The following is a 21,831-nucleotide window of genomic DNA, read 5'->3' on the forward strand; positions in this document are numbered from 1 at the left end:
CCTATTCCTCCCGGCAGCAGAGGCTAAATCGGGGCACATTCAGCTTCCAAAAAAAAGGTCAAAAACCGTAATACCTATTTCCAGTTTTGCAGTGTTTGGGTTCCAGGTTGTTCGTGAACTAAGTTGTTCAAAAACCGAGGTACCACTGTACGACAATTAAAACAGGAGATCGAGAAATGAAGGGAATTCTTGTGTAAACAGCTGCATCTTCAAAACCCAATAGGATGCCAGTACGGATGGAGCCTCCCATATTTCATCAATGGCACTGTGGGAAAACCTTGCCTCTGTGTCTTCACAAATCAGTAATCATCAGGAAGCCTTACCAGGTTGCAGTTATTGATATTAATGCCCTTACTGGGCAATGGAGTGGAAGTCAGTCTTTCAAGTCCAGAGTTGTGTAGAGTTTTATAAGTAAGTAACAGAACCTTTAAACTGGCTCAGTGGCTATTAGGCAGCCAGTGCATCTCCCTTAGCAGTAGCATGATATTTTCCCAGTGAAGGGAAAGTCACACAACCCAGGCCATGCCCACACTGGAGTGCATTAAAGGCTAGCTTACCAGTGCCAAGCTGTGTTTGTCCAGTTAATATCAGTAATATCCAAGGCAACACAATGACCAAGTACAATAATACAATGTCAAATATTGACTCTTTATGAAATCTATACGGAACATTAAGCAAAATGAAATATATGAAATATGAACTCTTGTGGATTCTCTTCAAAGCCAAATAAACAGAATTCTTATAAGTCTCTGAAAGTCTCAAAATACCTTGGAAACAAACAAATTCAAGGAGCAAAGGACTACATGTCAATAATTGGTAAGTATGGTAGAGTTGTAGGATCAAATTGTGTACTATCATAGTCTTGTCTTGTTCCATTGCTAGGGTGACTATAAAAATATTTCTATAAAATCAGGAAGTCACCATCATTAGATCCATAAGGTAGGCAAACACAGAAGTCAGTGAAGGCCATGATTTACAAAACAAAATTAGGGGGGTGTAATTTCCCCCCAAAAAAGCAGTTTGACGCACTTTGCAATACAACACACCACACTAAGCCCAGTAGTGGTTAACTCTCCAAGTCATACTTGGGATGAACCGATTGACTTCACTGAGCCTGCTCTAGGGGCTAGGGGAGCAGGCCCTACCACAGTCCCCCAACAAAATGGACTATCAGAAGAGATCCTGTTCAAAGGTTTGTGTGCATTTGATTAGGCGCTCTGCTTTTTGCCCAGTTCCACCTGCATGTCCTAAGCATACAAACATAATTGTTGATGCCCATACAGACCATTCTGTCATTTTACGGAACACATGTCTGTGAAAAGGCCTACTGTCATTATCCCACCTCCTCCTCTATGTGCAATCACAGGTAGTGACAATTTGTCTAGGAGTGGAAAATATACTAGGTACTTTGAACTGGAAAATGCTTCACTCAAAGTGTAAGGCAGGAGCTATACAGCAACTTGTCCTCTTTCAAGTACAAGAGGGAAAAGTAATTACTTTGCTTGGCCTCTCCATCCCACCCCCGTCATGCAGGAACATAAAATTAAACCTACTAATCCACTTCACTGAAGGTACTTAACAAAGCTCTGAGGCTTCAATTAACCACAGCTTAATAAAGGTACTAATCTGTATTAATGAAATCCTTCAACAAATCACACTGAAACAATGTTTAAGTAATAATCAGCAAGTTTAACACAGGACCTTGCTGTGGCAAATAGCTGGAATGCACTGTAAAATCAAATTCCACAAGATTTAAATGAAACAAATATTAGTACACGTCCAGGGCTTATAAGTAATTTTCCCATAGCTGACTTACATCCTGCGTATTTAAGGTTCACCCTCCCCCAGCCATAAGCTGTTAAATCAGTAGCCCAAATCAAGTCCATACATGCAAGTAATGTTAAGCTATTTAAGTACCACCTCCATGCAAACTATAAAAATGTAATACTTAATTGTTAATTTATTTTATTGCAAACTATCACATGGGGATGGATACTCACTTTGCTTCAATGGATTAATTCCTTTAAAAATGATTTTTTCCCCCTCTTTCTAAAGAGGCCACCCCAATATCTGAGGGTGCTCCTGGAATCTCTCACCAGGTACACTTATCATGTCTGTGTTTCCTCTTCGACAACAGGGCACAGGGGCAACTCTGATGTCGCTATGATATATGGTGCGTTTACACATACAACCTGATCCCGCTGTGGAGGGATTCAAATACTAAACTCCAAAGGGGTCTTGCTTCCTCCATAAGCGCAGCCCCGGATTCAAAAAGAAATCCACCATGGTTCTCTGGCCCTCTGCAGCTGGCAGCATTTTGCAGACTGCCCCTTCCCGCCCCCACCTGCTTTGTCCCAGCTACCATTGCCCCATCTTTAGCAGCCATCACCAGGCTGGCTCCTGCCTTGTCTTTGTAACATGCCAAATTCAGTGTCTTGCACCCAGGAATTAGAAGGGGAGTCTAGGCAGCCTACAAACCTATAACATTGACATCCTATTGCAGTTTCGGAACAGAAATAAGGGACAAAACATGATTTAATATAGCCAGTGTTATAGGTTTATTATAGCCAATGTTGTAATGCCATGATTTGTTGTTGTTTAGTCGTTTAGTTGTGTCCGACTCTTCGTGACCCCATGGACCATAGCACACCAGGCACTCCTGTCTTCCATTGCCTCCTGCAGGTTGGTCAAACTCATGTTCGTGGCTTCGAGAACACTGTCCAACCATCTCGTCCTCTGTCGTCCCCTTCTCCTAGTGCCCTCTATCTTTCCCAACATCAGGGTCTTTTCCAGGGAGTCTTCTCTTCTCATGAGTTGGCCAAAGTATTGGAGCCTCAGCTTCACGATCTGTCCTTCCAGTGAGCACTCAGGGCTGATTTCCTTCAGAATGGATAGGTTTGATCTTCTTGCAGTCCATGGGACTCTCAAGAGTCTCCTCCAGCACCATAATTCAAAAGCATTGATTCTTCGGCGATAAGCCTTAATGCCATGATAGGACTCTTGAATAGTTGTCGTGGTGCCCAGAATTTAAGGCTAAAACAGCAGAGCAAGAATGCTTCCAGACAAGGGCTTTATATCACCAGCAGTTTATTCAGATCTGGTGTTTAGGTGTTTGAGAATCGTATCTTAGCTTTTTATGTTCAGCCATTTGCCATCCACATCAGTAGGTGGAATTTGATGAAATGTCTCCATGTTTTGCCCCTTCCTTCAGTCCTTGCCCTTTGCTACCTTTTCCTATTCTGGACATCTTTGCAGATATTTCAGTACCTGTGCCAGTGCACCATTTCAAAAAGAAAATTTGCAGGAAGTGTGCAAGAGTGAAAGAGCAAATGTTACCAGTCCTTAGTTCCGTGGTTCACAGTAGGCAACATGTAAGTTTGGGGTGGGGGGCGAGGAAGGATAGAGTTCAACTTCCATTTTTCTTTTTCTTTTTAACTGAGGAACTGTGAGGAGTAATAAATAGCTATACCAGCCACTGTAGGGGTGAAGTAGGTAGCAATAGCAACAAATATTAAGAATACCCCGTAGGCCTCAGCAGCAGTTAACAGCACAACCTCACATCTCCTTCCTTGCCTTAGCCAAACGAGAGCTGCAATAAAATACTGGAATTTTTAAAAAGAGGTCTTGTGCAAGAGCTCTGTGTCATTTTTTAAACAAATGTTTTAAAGTATCTATTGCAATTACAGCCTCAAATGTAATCCCCTATATATACTGTGCAGAGATCTTGAGAGAAAAGTTCCTCTAACTGACCTATTGGACTTTGGATGTGCCTTCAGCATCTGGCCATTGACGGAAAGAGTCAGGCTTGCCTTGTTTGAACTACCATGAAGAAAATGGCCTGGCTGTGCAAACAAAAATGTGGCACACGTCGGCAGGATGTTCACCCCAAAATAATACTATTAATATGGTAACAAGCTTTTACACCAGCAGTCTCCAGGGACACATCATAGGTTATTTTTACTTATCTGATTTTCTGTAGAACAGGCAAATCCAGATTAAACAAAGAAAAAGTTCTCACTGGCATTTTGATAAATGTGACCTGCTATGGAAAAACTTGCACACCCTACTAAAGGGTTGCCAACCTTTTTGGACCCAGACCCTGGAGAAACTGCCATGCACACCACAGTCTATCTGGGCGGCTGCCACTGAATGCTTCTTTCAATCCATAGCACCCTGTTGGCATCACCAATTGATAAGAGTTCTCTGATACAACATGTGGTGATAGCTATTAGTTTGCTTTGAATGGGAGAAGGTATTTTATATTCCTAACAAAACATACTTTTAAATCGTCAACAAACCATGGGGCTTTGTATATTGGGATGACAAGACTGCTTTCTTAACATTTTGCTGCTACATGTCATAGGATGTTACGATCTGTGCCCTTTTAAACTGGGGTAGATTGGTTTTGTTTGTGACATGTTATGTATGTGTTTTTGTGTTTTTCTATTGTTAACTGCCCTGTGATCTCAGATGAAGGGCGGTACAGAAATTTTAATAATAATAATAATAATAATAGGATAGCACACAAAAGAACTCCTGGCCCTTTAAATGAAAATTTCACTGTTTCAATTGAAATAAGTCGTTTAACTTCTTTTGAAGCAAAGGTTCATCCCCACTTGCAATTGTTGAGATCCATGAAGCAATGAAAGTCTTTGTTCCCTAAAATGACAATTCAGCTTCACTTTCATTCAGTCTAATCCACCTCTCACAAACAGCAGAACAAGCAATATAATATGTCTTACTCAGACACAGTCTCTTGTAACATGAAGTATAAATTTTGTTCCTTTCATGCTTACGGGTTATTCATTGTACCACACAACCGTGTAGTAGCATATTGCATTAGCATGTGTAGCCTTTCTAATGTGCAAAACTAATCAAGTGGTCCTCTTCACTTACAAAGAGTTTATACAGTAAAGACACAATCACATAATGCATGAGAAATTAAGATGGATCCATAAAACTAGTTTGAATAGTGGCCAAACTGATGAATTCTGCTTCAGAATATGTAGCAACAAGAGCCTACAGCAGAGGACCACCAGAAAGAATTCTGGTCCTGGCTTTTTGTTTCCTGGAATTGTGATCAGAGCAGGGGCACACAGAAAGACTGAGTAGCCACAGCTAGACACCACTACTAATATCTGAGTAGCACTGGGGTTGCATTTGTGCCAGTTTTAAAAATGCTAGGTTGATTTAAATGAGTTTAGTGGGGGTTTTTAGGGGGGGATATGTGCAGTTAGTTGTACATTATCATCATGAAATATCAGTTCAAGACAATCTTCTGTTCATCATCTGTCTTCCAAAATCTGTTCTAAGGTTTTCCTCAATCCCTTGGAGCACATTTTGGGGGGCATGTAGGGAGAGGAGAGGTGGGCAAAGTTCTCTTGTGCAAGCAGAAGTCCTTGGATGAATGGCAACTTAGCTAGATACAACCCACTGTCTGTAGTATTATACATGGATAGGATCTCATGAATCATCCCACTACTTTTCTGGATCAGTCTGGGACAAAAGGTGCAGCATCAATGCCTTGGAGTGAATGCTTTCCATGGTGGGTGCCTGCTTTTGTAGCATGCTACTCTGTACATATGCTGAAGACGGTGCTGCATTATATTATTTCATCCTTTTCTCTCCCAAGCTCTTTTGTTTAAAATTTAATTTGCTCGCTTCTCAGGTTCTTAGATTCCAATGTGTAGAATATTGGGGCTTTTGATCTAAAAATTCATTTTCTGAAACATATTTCTATGGCATAGGTCTATTATAGAAATCTCTCTCTGGTTATTTCTTCTGTGAAATATCTATTAATATGCACAGTTGCACATTTGAACAGAAAATGTGCATTTTTGGCAGGCAAACCCAATCTGTGTCTTAATAACCTTGAAAAGCTTCTATAATGTCAAATCTGGCTTGCATATCACACAGCAGTCATATAGGCTGTGACTTTGCTTTCTACTTAACAGTCAAACCACATAATTAAATTATGTTTGGGAAATCAAGAAAAATTAGTATCAGACCATGCTATGGCCATTGGCTCAAACAATGAAACTTGACCAATATGAAACAAAAGCATTTTCATAATGATTACTCTTCACTTTATCCTGTCATTACTGTAGATGACTTTCTAATTTATTATGAAAGGTTTCATTTCAGTAGTTCTTTTCCCTCTCTTGTTTATTATTTTCAGTAATTAAATAAGTTGTACTTCAGAACCTCAGTTTGAAGTGTTGACAATTGTCGTGGTGAGTGATTATTTCAGATTCTGCAGAGTTTTTATCACTGTAATTTTACAGTTTCCCTATCTTATTTTTGTGGACCTTTTCTTTATTGTAATAATAAGCACTGCTCTGAAATATGACACAGAGAGAGAGTAGGTGACAACATGCTTGTTTTCTGTCACCAGAAGTATATTTCCATAGTCTATTTGCGCTCTTAAAAACGACAGTTCTGTAGCAGCATGTCTAGTTTCTTCTTGCTCAGGGTGCAAGAACTGCAATGTAAGGATGGACAAAATGCTGGCAATGTCTAAAGGGAAATATGCTGAGGCAGAGAGTATCAGAGACCCAGTTCCAGGGCCAGCCCCCCCCCCCATGAGCCAGACTGGAGCAGCAACCTTGGGCGGTGTCACCCCACAGGACAGGGCTTCCATGGCTGCCCCACCTGCCCCTCCCGCCACCCCAAGGCCAGTAAGTGAGGCTTCCAGGGGTCAGCACTTTCCTGTTTTGTCTCAGGCAGTGGAACAGGGTGGACCATCCCTGCCTAGTTCCCTTTCTGCTTGATGTTGATGCTCCTGTAAGGTTCGGTCCTAGCACATGACTTGCCATGGGCTGTTAGGCATTTGAGTGGCTTTTGTGGCTCATGATAATCATGCCTCTCTGTGTGTATGTGTGTGTTGGGGTTTTGTTTTATTGCTAAACTTGATTTTTAAAATTGTGTATGTAATTTTGTATTCGGCATGTACCACTTTCTCCAGGTGCTCAGAAACCCAACTTTTGCAAGACCCCCACCCCCATGTGAGCTACTCAATTGGCAGGCGACAGCTTAGTGAAGTGCAGAGGGGGAGGAAGGGTCGCGGAGAAGTCTAGTTGCACAACGGCACTTTTTTGTCTCATTTTTACTTAGAGTCAGATCACCCACATCCGTAAAGATCTAAGGCATGTCCACAACCATGAGTTAGGCAAACTTTTTCAGGGTCAGCCCCATAGAGGCCATGCTTTCCACGAAGTCCTGACAGCCCCTTGTGTCGGCATGGTTGTGAAAATCCCCTAGGACAACCAAACTAGGTGTTTCCAGGTTCTAGGAGAACACTGGGCAGGGAATCCTTGGTGCACCAGGGAGTCGGTACACCAGAAGGAATCCTGTACTGTCCTTATTGTCCAGCTTCCAGAACATGCACTCAGAAAACTAGGTATTCCCAATAGGGCGCCCAGTGTAAGCTGATGACTTCCTAAAAATCACTGCAACCTGCCCAAATTACCTGGGGTGCTATGCATAAGAGAAACCTGGTAGAAACGCAGCATCAAAAATCTGCTTCATCCAACCAAGTGTCTGTTACACATACTAGGTCAGGTTCTCCATCCACGATCAAGTCATGGATGGCAGTGGTATTGTGAATCATTGACCTGGCATTGCACAGCAGCACCTTAAGATCATGTGGGTCTCCCTTGTTGATTCCAGTATCCTTCCGGTCAAGACCAGACGTGGAGGCAGGGGTAGTCCTCAAACAATAACTAAACCTGCCTCCTTGGTAATGACGTGGTCTGGTGTTGGCGTAACTCCTCCTCCTACCCATGATCACTGAGATTGGGTGTCCCAGTGCATTCCCCCACTGTGGAACCTGCCCCAGCCATTCTGTTGGCTGGGGCCCACTCCCAGGCAGCCCTGACCCTCTCCCCTTCAAACAGAATACAAACTAGGCAATAAAACAATAGAAACTAATTTTAAAAACAAAAAGCAATTTACAAATTATACTAAAATTAAACTAACCCCCAGCCCCATGAAATGTTTATCCCACCCTCAACAAAGCAAAAACAAAACAAACAAAATTCAAAACACCACAGATTAAAAACTATTTTAAAACATTTAAAAGCATTTTTGACATTTGCCCCAGTTTGTTCCAGTGAGTTTGGGAACGTCAAGTTTGTGTGCAGTTTGTGTGCAGCAAGACAGCCCCACACCACTTCGGACTTCAGAGTATCAGTGGCAGAAAGACAGTCTAAAAATATTTCATTGTATCTTCGTTTCATTGAATAGGATAAGAGCTATCTTGAACAGTTTATTCTATAAGTTTTCTGCTTTTGAGGGGATGGATAAGACACTGGTAGCCTGGTTTAAGCATGAAATATGCAACACCAGTGCTTTTTTTTTTCTTAAAAAATGTTTAGGGGTACTCTCCTTTTCCTACTCATATCGAAATACTGCCCCTCAATGAGGCCAAATTTTGATTCACAAAATGTTTAGGGGTATGCGTACCCCTGCGTCCCCCCCTGAAAAAAGCACTGCATAACACAGTGTAGTATTTTTTTACAAGATTTTAGGGGCATGCTCAAAATTTTCCTTCTGTAATGCTATTGAGTGATGAGGATGAATTCCCAGGGGTTGCACAATGATTTCACTGTGCCTTGACTAGTAACACCAGTGTACATGTTCTGTTGGGATCACTCAGGTTCATGCTGTGGAGTTCCTTCATAGGATTACTGTGTGCAGCAATATGACGGAGGTTGTAATAAAATCTAGAGGAAACTAAGTTCTACATTTGAGGACACAGCAGCCACCTCTGTGATCTAGACTGCTAGGAGAAATGGCAAGTATTTCCCCTGCTCATATGCAGCTCATATGCCATGACTCTAGAATGGGTCCTACTATCCTTTCTCTGCATCCCTGTGACTCCATTGACATGATTACAGAGAGGAATGTGGCAGTGAAAAGCAGCGTTCATGGGACTTGTCAATTTTCAGAAGCAATAGAGTAGGTGAGCTGGAAGTTCCTGGATCTCAGCTGCAGCAACCTTTGAGATCTCCAGCATTCATAAAAATGAATGGCTCTCTTGAGTGAACAAGCGCTCCAAAGTAGCATGAGTTTGCCATAATACTAAATGCTTCAATGTGGCTTTATTATTGGGAAACACTGGCCTGCGAGCGCTCCAGTTGGAGAACAGCCTTTACCAAAGGTGTCGTGGGCTTTGAAGAAACTCGATCTCAGGACTCAAGGGAGAAACGTGCTAAGAGGAAGGCACGCTTGACAAATCCATACCGTGATCAACTCCCGCCTGGAAACCAATGTCCCCACAGTGGAAGGACGTGTGGATCCAGAATTGGCCTCCACATTATGAACCCATTGTTAAAACCGTGTTTATGGAAGACAATCTTACTCGGCTATGAGTGATCGCCAAAGAAGAATTATTGTGAAGGTTTCCTAGCTGTTTTAACTGGGGATAAAGGCTTATTTAAAATTCAGATTCATGTGAACTTTGATATAGATTGCCTTAAATTACTGCTTATTTTCAATTCAATTTAAAACAAGATGTATCCAATAAACCAGGTTCCTCATTCTGTGCAGTGATAAGAAGGTAGGTATTGGATTTTATTTCTTCCTGTTGTGCACTTGAACTGAAAGGACAATCAAATATTGTTCTTGGAATGACTCAAATGGTAACTTTTTCTTAGTATCAAATAATGCAGAAAGAACAGAAAGTACATGAATGATATGGGGAAAAGCTTAGTTATGCAGCTTTAGTACGGTACTTGTTGCATGAAAGTACCAAGAGAAATGCAAGGAATGTTCCGATAATCTACTGGACATTATTGAATTGTTGGCAGTTTCACATCTCCAGGAGAAGTTACGATGACCAGGCAGAAACATACCTGTACTATTATAGATTGCAACTGCATAGCCATGTTAAATGTTAAAGCCATCTTGATCTGGAAAGTCTGCATCTGGTTGGTCAAAGGATCAATAGGCTCTGGCAATCTTTGTTCTGAAGATGTCAACTCTGAGGAGTCAACATCCATACTATGTTTCAACTGAGGCATAAACAGATTTTAGCAAGATATTATGCACTAGTCATGACCATAAATCAGCTGTGCATTTGAATGAATGCCTGTGCTGTGTTGCTTTGAACTGGATACACCTGTAAGGTGCATTTGAATTTGCATCCCTGTTGACATTTAAATGCTACTAGCTGTGCACGTCAAAAATGCAAGTAGATAAATAGGGACCACTACAGCGGGAAGGTAAACGGCGTTTCCGTGTGCTGCTCTGGTTCGGCAGAAGCGGCTTTGTCATGCTGGCCACATGACCTGGAAGCTGTACGCCGGCTCCCTCGGCCAATAATGGTTGTGTCATCATCACATGGGTAGGTCCTTTGTTTATGTATTTATTCATTTTTATTGATATTGCGAGAGGTTAGGGCTTCCCAAGCTTGGTTAGTTGTGTTTAGTTGATTGCGGTGTAGCTTATTTGTGTGAGGGAGGCAGGCTAGGTTGTTGGGTCCGGTCAGCCATATTGATTTGTATGCTGTTGGAGTGGATAGGTCATTGTCCTGTTGTGCTGCGTGTGTAATAAAGGGGAACCACACTGGGGTGAAGGCATCCTCTGTAGCTGGTCTCCATTCTAGTTTGAGTTTGTTAGCTTTTCTAGTAGGACAGTTTCCCATACGTTTTGGTGCCAGTGGTCTATGTTCACTCCTGATAGGTCTTTATAGTGTATAGCTATGATATTTCTAGCTGCTGAGAGTAAGTGACTTATGAATTCCTTGTAGTGTGCTTGTTTGTTGTTGTCCTGGAAGATATTTAATAGGGTGAGTTCTGGAGTTGCTTCTATTACCTGTTTTGTTATTTTGGAAATTTCCTGCAGCACTGATATCCAGAAGGATTGGACTTTGGGGCATTACCATCACATGTGGAGGACGTGCCTATTGTGGTGCAGCCTCTTCAGCATTTAGATGAAGTTCCTGGGTGTATCTGTGCTAGCTTCTGTGCTGTTAGGTACCATCTATATATAAGTTTTCGGGTGATTCCATCTGTAAAACCGACACGAACAATATACAACAATGTTACCCTGAAAAAGCCATTAAAGGGAAAAACAAAAAGTACCTTTGGAGAAGCACCTAAAATAGCAGATACAGTGGTACCTTGGGTTACTAACTTAATTCGTTCCGGAGGGCCGTTCTTAACCTGAAACTGTTCTTAACCTGAGGTGCGTTTTCGCTAATGGGGCCTCCCACTGCTGCCATGCCACCGCCACACGATTTCCATTCTCATCCTGGGGCAAAGTTCACAACCTGAGGTACTACTTCCGGGTTTGCGGAGTATGTAACCTGAAGCGTTTGTAACCCGAGGTACCACTGTAGTTGGCACCATCCTAATTCCAGGGGGATTGTATTCTGAAGTGTGGCTGCCTCAGGTTCTCATGAAATGAACTTGCAGGACATGTGAATTACCACAAGAGAGCCTCGCTCAATGACCTAAGGGCTCAAGGAAACAGTCTGTCAAGGAAACTGGTCCAGGCTATTAGGAATTTATACACCAACAGTAAAACCCCAAATTTGGCCCAGTAGCTAATTGGCAGCTGGTGCAAATCCTTGAGCAGCAGTGTCCCCTACAGGTAGGAGGTGGCATTCTGAACCAGCAGCAGCTTTGGGACTCCACATAAAGCATGCAGTAGTAACGTTTTTATTATCAAGGTGTTTACTTGTTTATTTACTTACAGGTAAGTAGCCGTGTTGGTCTGGTGTAGACGAAACAAAATAAAAAAAATCCTTCCAGTAGCACCTTAGAGACCAACTAAGTTTTTCATTGGTATGAGCTTTTGTGTGCATGCACACTTCATGTTGCCCATATTTTAGAAATCCTTGCCGTGTAGGATCCACGCCATGCCACTTGCCTCTCCTTATGGTGTTCTAATGACTGGTTAAAACTTTTTTTCCCCTAGCAACCATTTGTCTTACTGATCAGATGGTTTTTATGTGGTAGAATCACATTTTATCTGCTGGTCCTGTTTCCATTTACATACTTCGGTTGTTGTTGTTTTTTGTACATTATTACCAGATCATTTTTAATTATTGTAAGTTGATGCAAATGCATTAGACGGGTATGGAACACATTTTCCAGATGAATAAAAGGATAAAAGCAGCTTCATTAATAATATCTAAAGTCTTTGTCCTTATGCATGTCCATATGTTTGCTCTTCTGTAAAGAGGAAATTGGGTGCTGTGGTCCCACAGCACGGTCTGAAAGCTTGTGAGGCTAGAGCTAAGCAGGGTCAGGTCAGGTCAGTGCCTGGATGGGAGACCTCCACCTTGCAGTCTGTGACAGGACATAACTGTAATGAAATAAATAATGGAGCGCCCCAGACTCTATAGACTATGAGAGAGCCTTTCCTCAATTTGTGCCCTCCAGCTGTTAGAACATAGAACCTTTATACAGAGTCCGGCCATTGGACTATCTAGCTTGGTATTGTCTTTTGCACAATTTCAGGATGGATATTATCTCTCCCCCCCCCCCCGAGATTTCCAGGGACTGAACCTGGGACCTTCTGCTTGCAGGGCAGATGCTCTACCGTTAGTTATGGGTGTTGTAGTCCATCAGCTGGAGGGCACCAGGATAGGGAAAGTTGCTGCAAGAGAAGCATACATTTTTGAACAGGAAACTGGAAGTGGGGTATATTTTTCCTGCTCAAAATAAGTAGTAGAACTATTTTCCAAGAAATTGCAAGATGAAGTGCAGCAATATTTATTGAAATAAACAGAGGCTCTGCAGCTGCATTGCTTGATTGATATATAGTCCACAGGTGCCAGAACTTGAGAATTTTTTACCTAAAGAGCAAAGTTGCAAGTGCTGTTCCCATTCAAATAAAGCATGTATTATTCAAAAGGCTTTTGGTAGCTTTTAACTGCACAGTGTAATTATTCACAGAACAGACGAACCCTGCATTTTTCTTCTTCTCAGGATGAAGTTAATCTTTGCACTGTAGAGATTAGTGAGGTTATGACACCGTTAGCTAAATCTATCCTTCCCACAGCTCTTACTACTAAAGCTGACCCTTCCAGCAATAATTCCTTATATATCCCACCCAAGAATTACGTATTAAGGCACAAAGGTGATTTGAACCACCGTGTATGAATGTCCATCTCCTTGATCACCACTTAAATATCACTGATGCTCAGGAGCAAACTTTCCCAGCAAATTCCTGCAGCTGACTTGGCTTTGACAGCAATTGTTGCTACTTAGGAGTCTAACTTGGGAGTTTTTACTAACTTATTTTGAATTTCTGATGCTGTTTAATTTTTAACATGTATTTTTAATGGCATTTATATGGTAGATTTCAGAATGTGTATTATCTCTATTTAATGTGTCTAATCTGTATTTTAATGTATAATAATGTGTATAATTGCTATTTAAAGGCCTTATCAGGAGGGAGCTTAACTGAACCAAGAATCAGAACCGGAACCTGTTTACAATGCTTGATCTCAGTTCTGTATCATCTCATGTTTCACTGATCATGTACAAAATGATTTTCCCCTGGTAGGTTATAGCCAGAAAATCAGCCCCCTTCATCCAGAGCTGGTTGTAGAAGAGGAGAACCATGGATGCCAAGTACTGAGCTCCTTTGAGGAAATGCAGGATATAACTGTACAGTATTAAGTAAAAATCCATAGCACTGAATTCCTACAGAGAGCAAGCCCAACCTCTGTGTCTCTTTCAGGCCCACTTTCAAGACTACCTTCCAAAAGGCAAACTAGCTTTCCACCTGTGTACGCAGCTGATATCTTTCCCAACAGTTCTTTCTTATAATCCCATTTTCCATCTCTACCACTTTCTGACCTAATCTGTCCTCATGAAATTCAAACCTTTAACTTCTGATTTTTGTGCTTCTGTTCAGCAAAAGATTTAAGTTTTAAACTTTTTAAATGATACGTTTATTACAAGAAAGGCAACCAGCACTTTTGATACACACTTGTTGATGGATCTCTCCCCCCCCCCCAATATATAGAAATTCCCAACATTGCTAAACCAACACAGAGAGTTTTATTCTTTGGAGAGTTAATATACAACATGTGGGCTCAGGTTCTTTCCCGCTTAGTACACTGCTTCTTTTGAAGGATTTGCTTTCCTGAGTTGAACTTTCAGGACTCCGAACACCTTATCACACTTTCACAAGACCTTCTTTCTGATAATTAAAAAAAGCCAGAAACAAAAACCCCACAGCCTGTCAGGGCTTGTGCCAGTTAAATCCAAGCTCTCAGGGGATTTGTTTTTCTTTTGGCGTCAGATTAGATGTTCAAACGAAGCCGTGTTTTGGAGCTGCAAGTGGATGTCTGTAGAACTCTTAATGAGGCTAATCCCATGGCAGCCCATTCCAAGCAGCTAATGGGCGCAAGTTCATTGCTTACTTTAACATCTCTTGGTCAAGAATGGAATGAATGACTTGGCTGGTGGGCGGTCAGGAGTGAATTATTAGTAGAATGACCAGCAGCAGTGAAATGTGGACAAACTGCCCAGAGAGAACTTTAGACAGACTCAAATGTGGATGATCAGGTAAATAATAACTCACATTATTATTATTTGGTGGCAGTGCTTAGTAACAAAATCTTTCAGGGATATAAGACAGGAACAAATTTAAACTCCCGCTATTAATGTATACATTTACAAGTAACTGTATGTTTTGCTAATTAGTGCTAGAATAATCTATAGAATAATGATGATGAAAAAATGGATCATAAATTTGTTTCATTCGTGAAAGACATGATCCTTCACAGAGTTTATTATTCACTTCTTATATCTAACATGCAGAAGTAATTGATCATTTCAAATTCATTAAACAATTGTTTTTGCTTTTGTGCCTTCATTCTGCAATATCTGGGAATGTAAATTAGTACCAATATTCTGCATTCATTGCCACTGATCCACTTCTTACTAACTGGCTGGTTCAGCCATAGAATGGAATGCCTTCTCCTTCGATTGGAGTGAAAATCAGTAATTATTAATAAGTACTGTTATTTAAAGTTTCCTTGGGGCTGAAAAGACAGTAGTGGTTCAAATATTTTTTAAACAGTGAAGGGTTTTTTCATACTTCAGTACCACGCAAGACAGATTTTTGCCTAACCTCCCTCACAAATTTGAAATTAATGATATAATTGAAAATTAGAGGCAGATTATTATAGTAATAATATTATATTGGCAATAATAATATATTGGTATTCTATTGCTATAGTTGAAATTCGGGAATACAGTGTATATTATATACAATCAATTTTATTTACAGTATTAACGTTTGTCAATTGATCTTACCTATAAACTGACACAAAAAATACTACTTAGCACCAAATGCTGGGATAAGTTTTGCTTGTGAAATTCTATGTAGCTGCTGTTTATTTAAGATATTTATATTCCACTATAATATTTATCCAAAGCAAGCTTACACTAAAAATTAAAACAAAGCAATAATAATATATGCAATAAACCTAATAAAAGTAATTAATAACATAATGAGAACAATGGCCACATTAAAATAGTAATTAAAACAGCAAAGTAACAGAAACTCTGATTAGAAAGACTGTTGTCAGGCAATTCTTTTATACTTAACAGAGTGTTTCATATTTTACTTTTAAATTTAACCTTGTTAAATTGAATTATCTCTAAGCTACATTTTAAAGATAGCTCTCCTGAAATATTTTATGGGCAAATTCATCAGTGGCAACATTTGAATAGTTTTTGTACTTTTTCATAAAACCTCATAAGTGAACCAGGAAATATGGATAAAATATGGATAAAAATGTATTTTTGTACTAGGAAATTCTTTAAGCAGCTATCCAATAAAATTTAACACATAAAAGCAATTTAATATTTATGGGGAGGGGGGGACGATGACTATCAGCACTCCAGTTACCTAAATATTAAACTAAATAAGTGAGCAAATGCAATTCAATAAAGCAAAAGGTGTTTTACATTAAAAGTAATTCTTTGAAGAATGAATCATTAACCATTTTCTCTTAGTTACGGGTAGGTAATCGTGTTGGTCTGACGTAGTCGAAACAAACAAAAAAATCCTTCCAGCATCATCTTAGAGACCAACTAAGTTTGTCATTGGTACGAGCTTTCGTGAGCATGCTGAAGTGTGTATCTGAAGAAGTGTGCATGCACACAAATGCTCATACTAATGACAAACTTAGTTGGTCTCTAAGGCAGCGTTTCTCAACCGCTGTTCCGCGGCACACTAGTGTGCTGCGAGACGCTGGCTGGTGTGCCGCGACGTGCGGCGGCGAGAAGGGCGATTTGCAATGTCACGTGCCTGGCGGCCGCCAATATTAACGGATCATTCCTCCGCTTCCCCCCCTTCTTCCCGCGCTAGTTCCCCTTTGTGTTCCGCTGGTCTCTGCCGGTTGCCCTTCACTGCTCGCAGCAACCAGCAGAGACCAGCGGAACACAAAGGAAAACCAGCTGTAGTGCGGAAAGAAGGCAAAGGAAGATCAGCTGATAGGTGCTGACAGCTCATCTTCCTTTGCCTTCTTTCCACGCTACAGCTGGTTCCCCTTTCGCTAGAGGAATACCCTGTAGGTTTTGTAATCGGAGGTTTTTATGGCCACACTTTGCAAGATGAAGCGGCGGCCATAGAAAACCTCGTCGTCTTGCGAGGCAACCTCCGATCGCAAATCCTATTCGTATAGCAAAAAATTCGTCTAACAGGGCATTCGTCTGTATATCTAAATTCAGAGATAGAAAGGGAGGGAGGGAGGGAGGTCATCTCTTAATTGCTACAGTGGTACTTTTTGTCCTTAGATTAATTATTTAAAACATCATATTGACTTGAAATAGGCTACTTAGGCTTACCCGCTTACCCACTTCTGAGTCAAAGTGCATAGAATTGTGTTGTTAGAAAATGAAAATAATTATTATATAATTATAAAACTTATGTTATTGCTAGTTTTCCCTATTGACCCAGTGCACACCCACTCTACTTGAGAACAAAAAAACTCTGTTCATACCAGCTGCTCTTTTTAAAGATAGCATCCACATAGTGAATGGCTTCTCCAGAATGAGCAGATTTGCATGCTTTTTTGCTTGTTCATTTCTGGGCTTTTTGTTATCTTTGCATGCTGCTAGATACAGATTAAGGGTGATACTAGCTTCTGTTCATGGTACATGATTCAGAAAGCATGTTCCTCTCAGAGGTTGTTGCCAATGGGCAAAAATAATAATAATACTAGAAGAGAAATAAATAGAGCAGTGAATCTCAAAAGGCAGTCTAGCTAAAGGAGTGACTCAGCTAGGGCTTGACCCCTGGCCTGAAATCCACATCATTGGGGGATGGGGGTTAAAATGACCACCTAAAGAGCAGCAGATGATGGGATATGGTAAACAGGCCCTACATCAGCCCCTGGGGTGGCGTGGACATGCCAAATCCTGCCAGGGCTAACACTGGGTCATCATAGCACCCCTTTTCTTCTTCTTTAGTAAAATGTTATATAGTCAGGGGGCAGACAAGAGGTGTACATGGTTATAGGTGCTAATTTTTATTTTAATATATCAGTTGTTTTCAACCAATGTATCATGGCACCCTAGGGTGCCCTGAAGGATGGTCAGGGGTGCCACAGACAACACTGGCCTCTGTCCCTCTTTCCCTCCCTCCCTCCTCTGAAGCCCTCTTGCGCCTCTGGCTCCCAAAGGCTTGCACAGCTGTTTATTGCAGCGGCCCTGGCTGTAAACTCTGCAGATGAATGTTGCCTTTGGGGCGGGAGGGGGCAGCTCAGAGACCAGGGGTGGCAGCAGTGGCTGCCCAGAGGACTCCCAAGGAGAGGGAAGAGGGGAGGAGGCTGAGGGAACACTCCACAAGAGAAGCTGTTGAAAAGGGGCTGAGGGGCTGCCAGCTCTGCAGGCAAGGGGTGGCATAACTGGGCTCCTGAGCCCCACAAGGGAGCCGCAGAAAGAATGTAGTTGCTCAAGGGAGCCTTGGACTCAGAAAGGTTGGAAATCTCTGTATTATATGATCATTTGCTACAACAAAATGGTGCTTGTTCCCTGTTTATCATCAGGACAAGAGAAACAAACTCAATTTTATTTACCCTTGTCATCAGAGTATTTCTTCTTTTTAATCAGGGTTGGAAAACTGCTTTTTGTTTGTTTTTTGCATGTGGATGCAGTTGTAAATCATGGAATGGGGTACAGGAGGGAAGAAAAATGCTAATTGTGTGCTTCAGCACTGAAGTGATTCACAAGGGTATCTAAAGGAAGACATCATAAAATCATTAAGTCCAGAGTCTTTTTGTTGAGAATGTGATATAACACAGATATATATCTTTGAATGGGATATAACACAGAAAGGTAACAGAAACAAACTTAAAAAGCAACAACCCACCTATAGGAATAGACAAAGTTAGAACAGGTTTCCTCCTATGTCCCCAGTGGAAATGATGATGTTCCACTACAGGAAGGAAAGGGCTGATACTTAGCACTGTCACTTAAGGACTCTCCAGCTGTGTCCCACTTGGATGGATGGTTTCTAAAGAGATGTGTACAAGTGTGTGGTGCTGGTGTTAATCTGGTGCCAGAAAGAACTTTTGAATGTTGACAAAATTTCACAAATATTTCTGGTTGCGAAGCAGAACAAAATCCATTCCACACCTTGGGATTCTACAGATGATGTTCTTATTTGTTTCCTTTCTGTTTCTGGATTCCCTGTTTATCACATATCAGAATCCACTAAACAAATGGATTCTGAACTTAATAATTATTTATACACCGCCCACCTGGCTGGGTTTCCCCAGCCACTCTGGGCGGCTTTCAACAGAAAAATAAAATACAATAATTTATTAAACATTACAGTGGTACCTCGGTTTATGAACACAATTGGTTCCGGAAGTCTGTTCATAAACTGAAGCGTTCATAAACTGAAGCGAACTTTCCCATTGAAAGTAATGGAAAGTGGATTAATCCATTCCAGACGGTCCGTGGAGTAACCGTTCATAAACTGAAGCGAACTTTTCCATTGAAAGTAATGGAAAGTGGATTAATCCGTTCCAGACGGGTCCGCGAAGTACTTAAACTGAAGCGTTCATAAACTGAAACATGGGTGTAATTGGTTCCGGAAGTCTGTTCATAAACTGAAGCGTTCATAAACTGAAGCGAACTTTCCCATTAAAAGTAATGGAAAGTGAATTAATCCGTTCCAGATGGGTCCGCGGCGTTCATAAACCGAAAATTCATAAACCGAGGTGTTCATAAACCGAGGTTCCACTGTAAAAGCCTCCCTAAGGGCTGCCTTCAGATGTCTTCTAAAAATCTGGTAGCTGTTTTTCTCTTTGACATCTGATGGGAGGCTGTTCCACAGGGCGGGCGCCACCACCGAGAAGGCCTTTGACTTAACTAAGAAGTCCGATGTGTTCAGTGATCCCCATGCAAAATAGTTGTTTTAAGTGATTTCAAAACAGCAAAAAGAATGTAATGTCAAGGGGTTTCTCACCAATTGGAGAGGTTTAATGTATCGTTATTTCCATTTATTTTATTTTATTAATTATATTAATATGAATGCAGTATGCAATCCATCAAGCCCCACAGGGAATGCCAGTGGAGCCTTTTGCTGAAAAACACAACCCCTAAACTTTGCTACTGTGGAGCATCCTATGTTAAATGCTTTGTTGTACTTTAAAAATGATATTGAACAGGAAATTTATTTTATGGATTTTTTTATTCATCTCTTTTTCAGGCTCAGAAGTCATGGATAGAAAGAGCATTTTACAAAAGGGAATGTGTTCACATCATACCCAGCACCAAAGACCCCCATAGGTAATGGCATGGCTTTTGTCAATGAACTTGCTTTTCATGACAGCTTATACTTAACCTATTATATCTTGGGCTTTTGATACCTGTCAGAGAAGAAACAGTTCTATTCTAGTACAGTGGACACTCAAGCTGCGAACATGATCCCTACAGGAGGCATGTTCACAAACCGCAGCATTTGCAACCCGCAGCACCACATCTGTGCATGCGCGGGTCGCGATTTGGCATTTCTGCACATGCGCAAAGCATGATTTAGTACTTCTGCACATGCATGAGCACCGAAACCCAGAAGTAACCCGTTCCGGGACTTCTGGGTTCGCCGCAGTGCGCAACCCGAAAACGTGCAACCTGAAGCGGCCGTAACCCAAGCTATGACTGTAATTGACAGGCAAAATGTTATTAAACTAAGATGGAGACAATATCAATTTGACCATAATGTAGCTCTTTAACCAGGTCTTTGGCTAATTAATATTCTATGTCCTTTTAGATGTCTTTGTGGGAGTATTGGTTTGTTTTTGTTCTTATTATGTATTTTATGTTCTAATTTTGTATTTTTATGTTGTGAACTGCCGTGATTTTTGGATGAAGGGCGGTATACGAATTTAATAATAATCATTTTCCTTTACCCAAAAAAATACTTCAGGTTAGTGATATCGCTGTTCTTGCATGAAAAAGATGAATGCTGACAGATAATACATTATAAGTATGCTGACAGATAATACTCCATTATAAGTAAAATATCTTCAAGTTGAACACATTTAACGTAATACAGCCTTTGAAAAGAAGTTGGGACAATATTTAAATGACCATTTCTTACAATTTTCCATTTTTTAAAAAGTGTAATTTCCTTAAAGTATCATGGAAATTTAAATGTTTTCAAGTTCTGTTAGCCCAATGTGGCAAAAATATTTATTGTATCAATTAATTCTGCTTGTGTAAGCTCATGTTTAACCTACTTGAAATCACTGCAATATAACCTTTCCACAGTGTCTCTCTTGCCGTGGTTTCATGTAAGTTAAAGGCATGCTGACGTACAAAGGCTGGGGCTGAGGGCATTTGTTGCAGCCTGATATGGCTTTGGGGTATTTCTTGTGGGTGTTTGCTTGCAATAAGACAAAAACAGTTGTAGAAAGGTAATTTCATAATCTGGCTATGCAGTTCATATAGAGCATTCCAAAGTTGGTACTAGTTCGCAATTTGGCCAATATTTGGCCAGTTTGCCTGTGAAGAGAGATGAGGAACTGGTGGGCCTCCAGATGTTGAACTCCACAAGATGGAATTTGTAGTGCAGCAGCATCTAGAGGGCCGTGGTTTCATTTGACATTTACCTTGGAGCCTGTGGAAATAAAGTCATGCAAATTAAAGTTGATATGCAAAAAAAAGCTGTGTCAGAGTGACCAGGCGTGTACCTTTGAAAAGTACTTTCTTAAAGAGAATGTTGGCAGGTATAGCATCTCCAAGAGGGATAAGAAAAGCTGGGACAGCACCTTTATTAAAGTTATTGTGGGGTTCTGTGGGGTTGTCTTCACCGATCTTTGTATCCTAACTATCAGTCTACTGAGAGGGAAACTGTTTTGAAGACTGAAGTGTTTTACTTCAATATCCTCAATGACTTAATTTAATCTCGTCTGCTTCTTTGTGAAGAAATACAAGTAATTTTTGCTTGATGCCATAGGTGTTGCTGTGGGCGCCTAATAGGTCAACATGTGGGACTTACTCCAAGCATCTCCATTATTCAGAATGAGAAGAACGAAAGTCGGCTTGCTCGAAATGACATCCAGTCGGAGAAGTGGTCAATCAGCAAGCACACTCAGCTCAGCCCCACCGATGCTTTTGGAACCATTGAGTTCCAAGGTGGAGGTCACTCGAATAAAGCCATGGTAAGTAAAACCCTCATAATTTGGACCAGAACGGGGTCCTTACTTCGTACGTTCCTTACTTCACGTTTGCTTTTATTTCTGTGTGTGTGTATATCTTGGCTGCACATTCTAGGGAAGGGTGAAGATTATTCCTCCTTGTGCATTAGCATCATTGATGCATTACAGAGTTGCATGGGTAATATGGG

At 41.0% G+C, this 21,831-nt stretch overlaps 1 protein-coding gene across 1 annotated transcript in view; it reads left to right on the forward strand.

Moving 5' to 3' along the window:
* TRPM3 (transient receptor potential cation channel subfamily M member 3) overlaps positions 1–21,831 on the forward strand; it is a 335,637-nt gene that overhangs the window by 172,255 nt on the left and 141,551 nt on the right. The window contains exons 2-3 of the mRNA XM_035100060.3: positions 19,693–19,772; positions 21,442–21,646. Of these exons, the coding sequence (XP_034955951.3) occupies positions 19,693–19,772; positions 21,442–21,646 (285 nt within the window). The remainder of the gene's footprint in view (positions 1–19,692; positions 19,773–21,441; positions 21,647–21,831) is intronic.

Source organism: Zootoca vivipara, chromosome 10 (assembly GCF_965207765.1).
Source record: "Zootoca vivipara chromosome 10, rZooViv2.hap1.1, whole genome shotgun sequence".
Classification (NCBI taxonomy): Eukaryota; Metazoa; Chordata; class Lepidosauria; order Squamata; family Lacertidae; genus Zootoca; species Zootoca vivipara.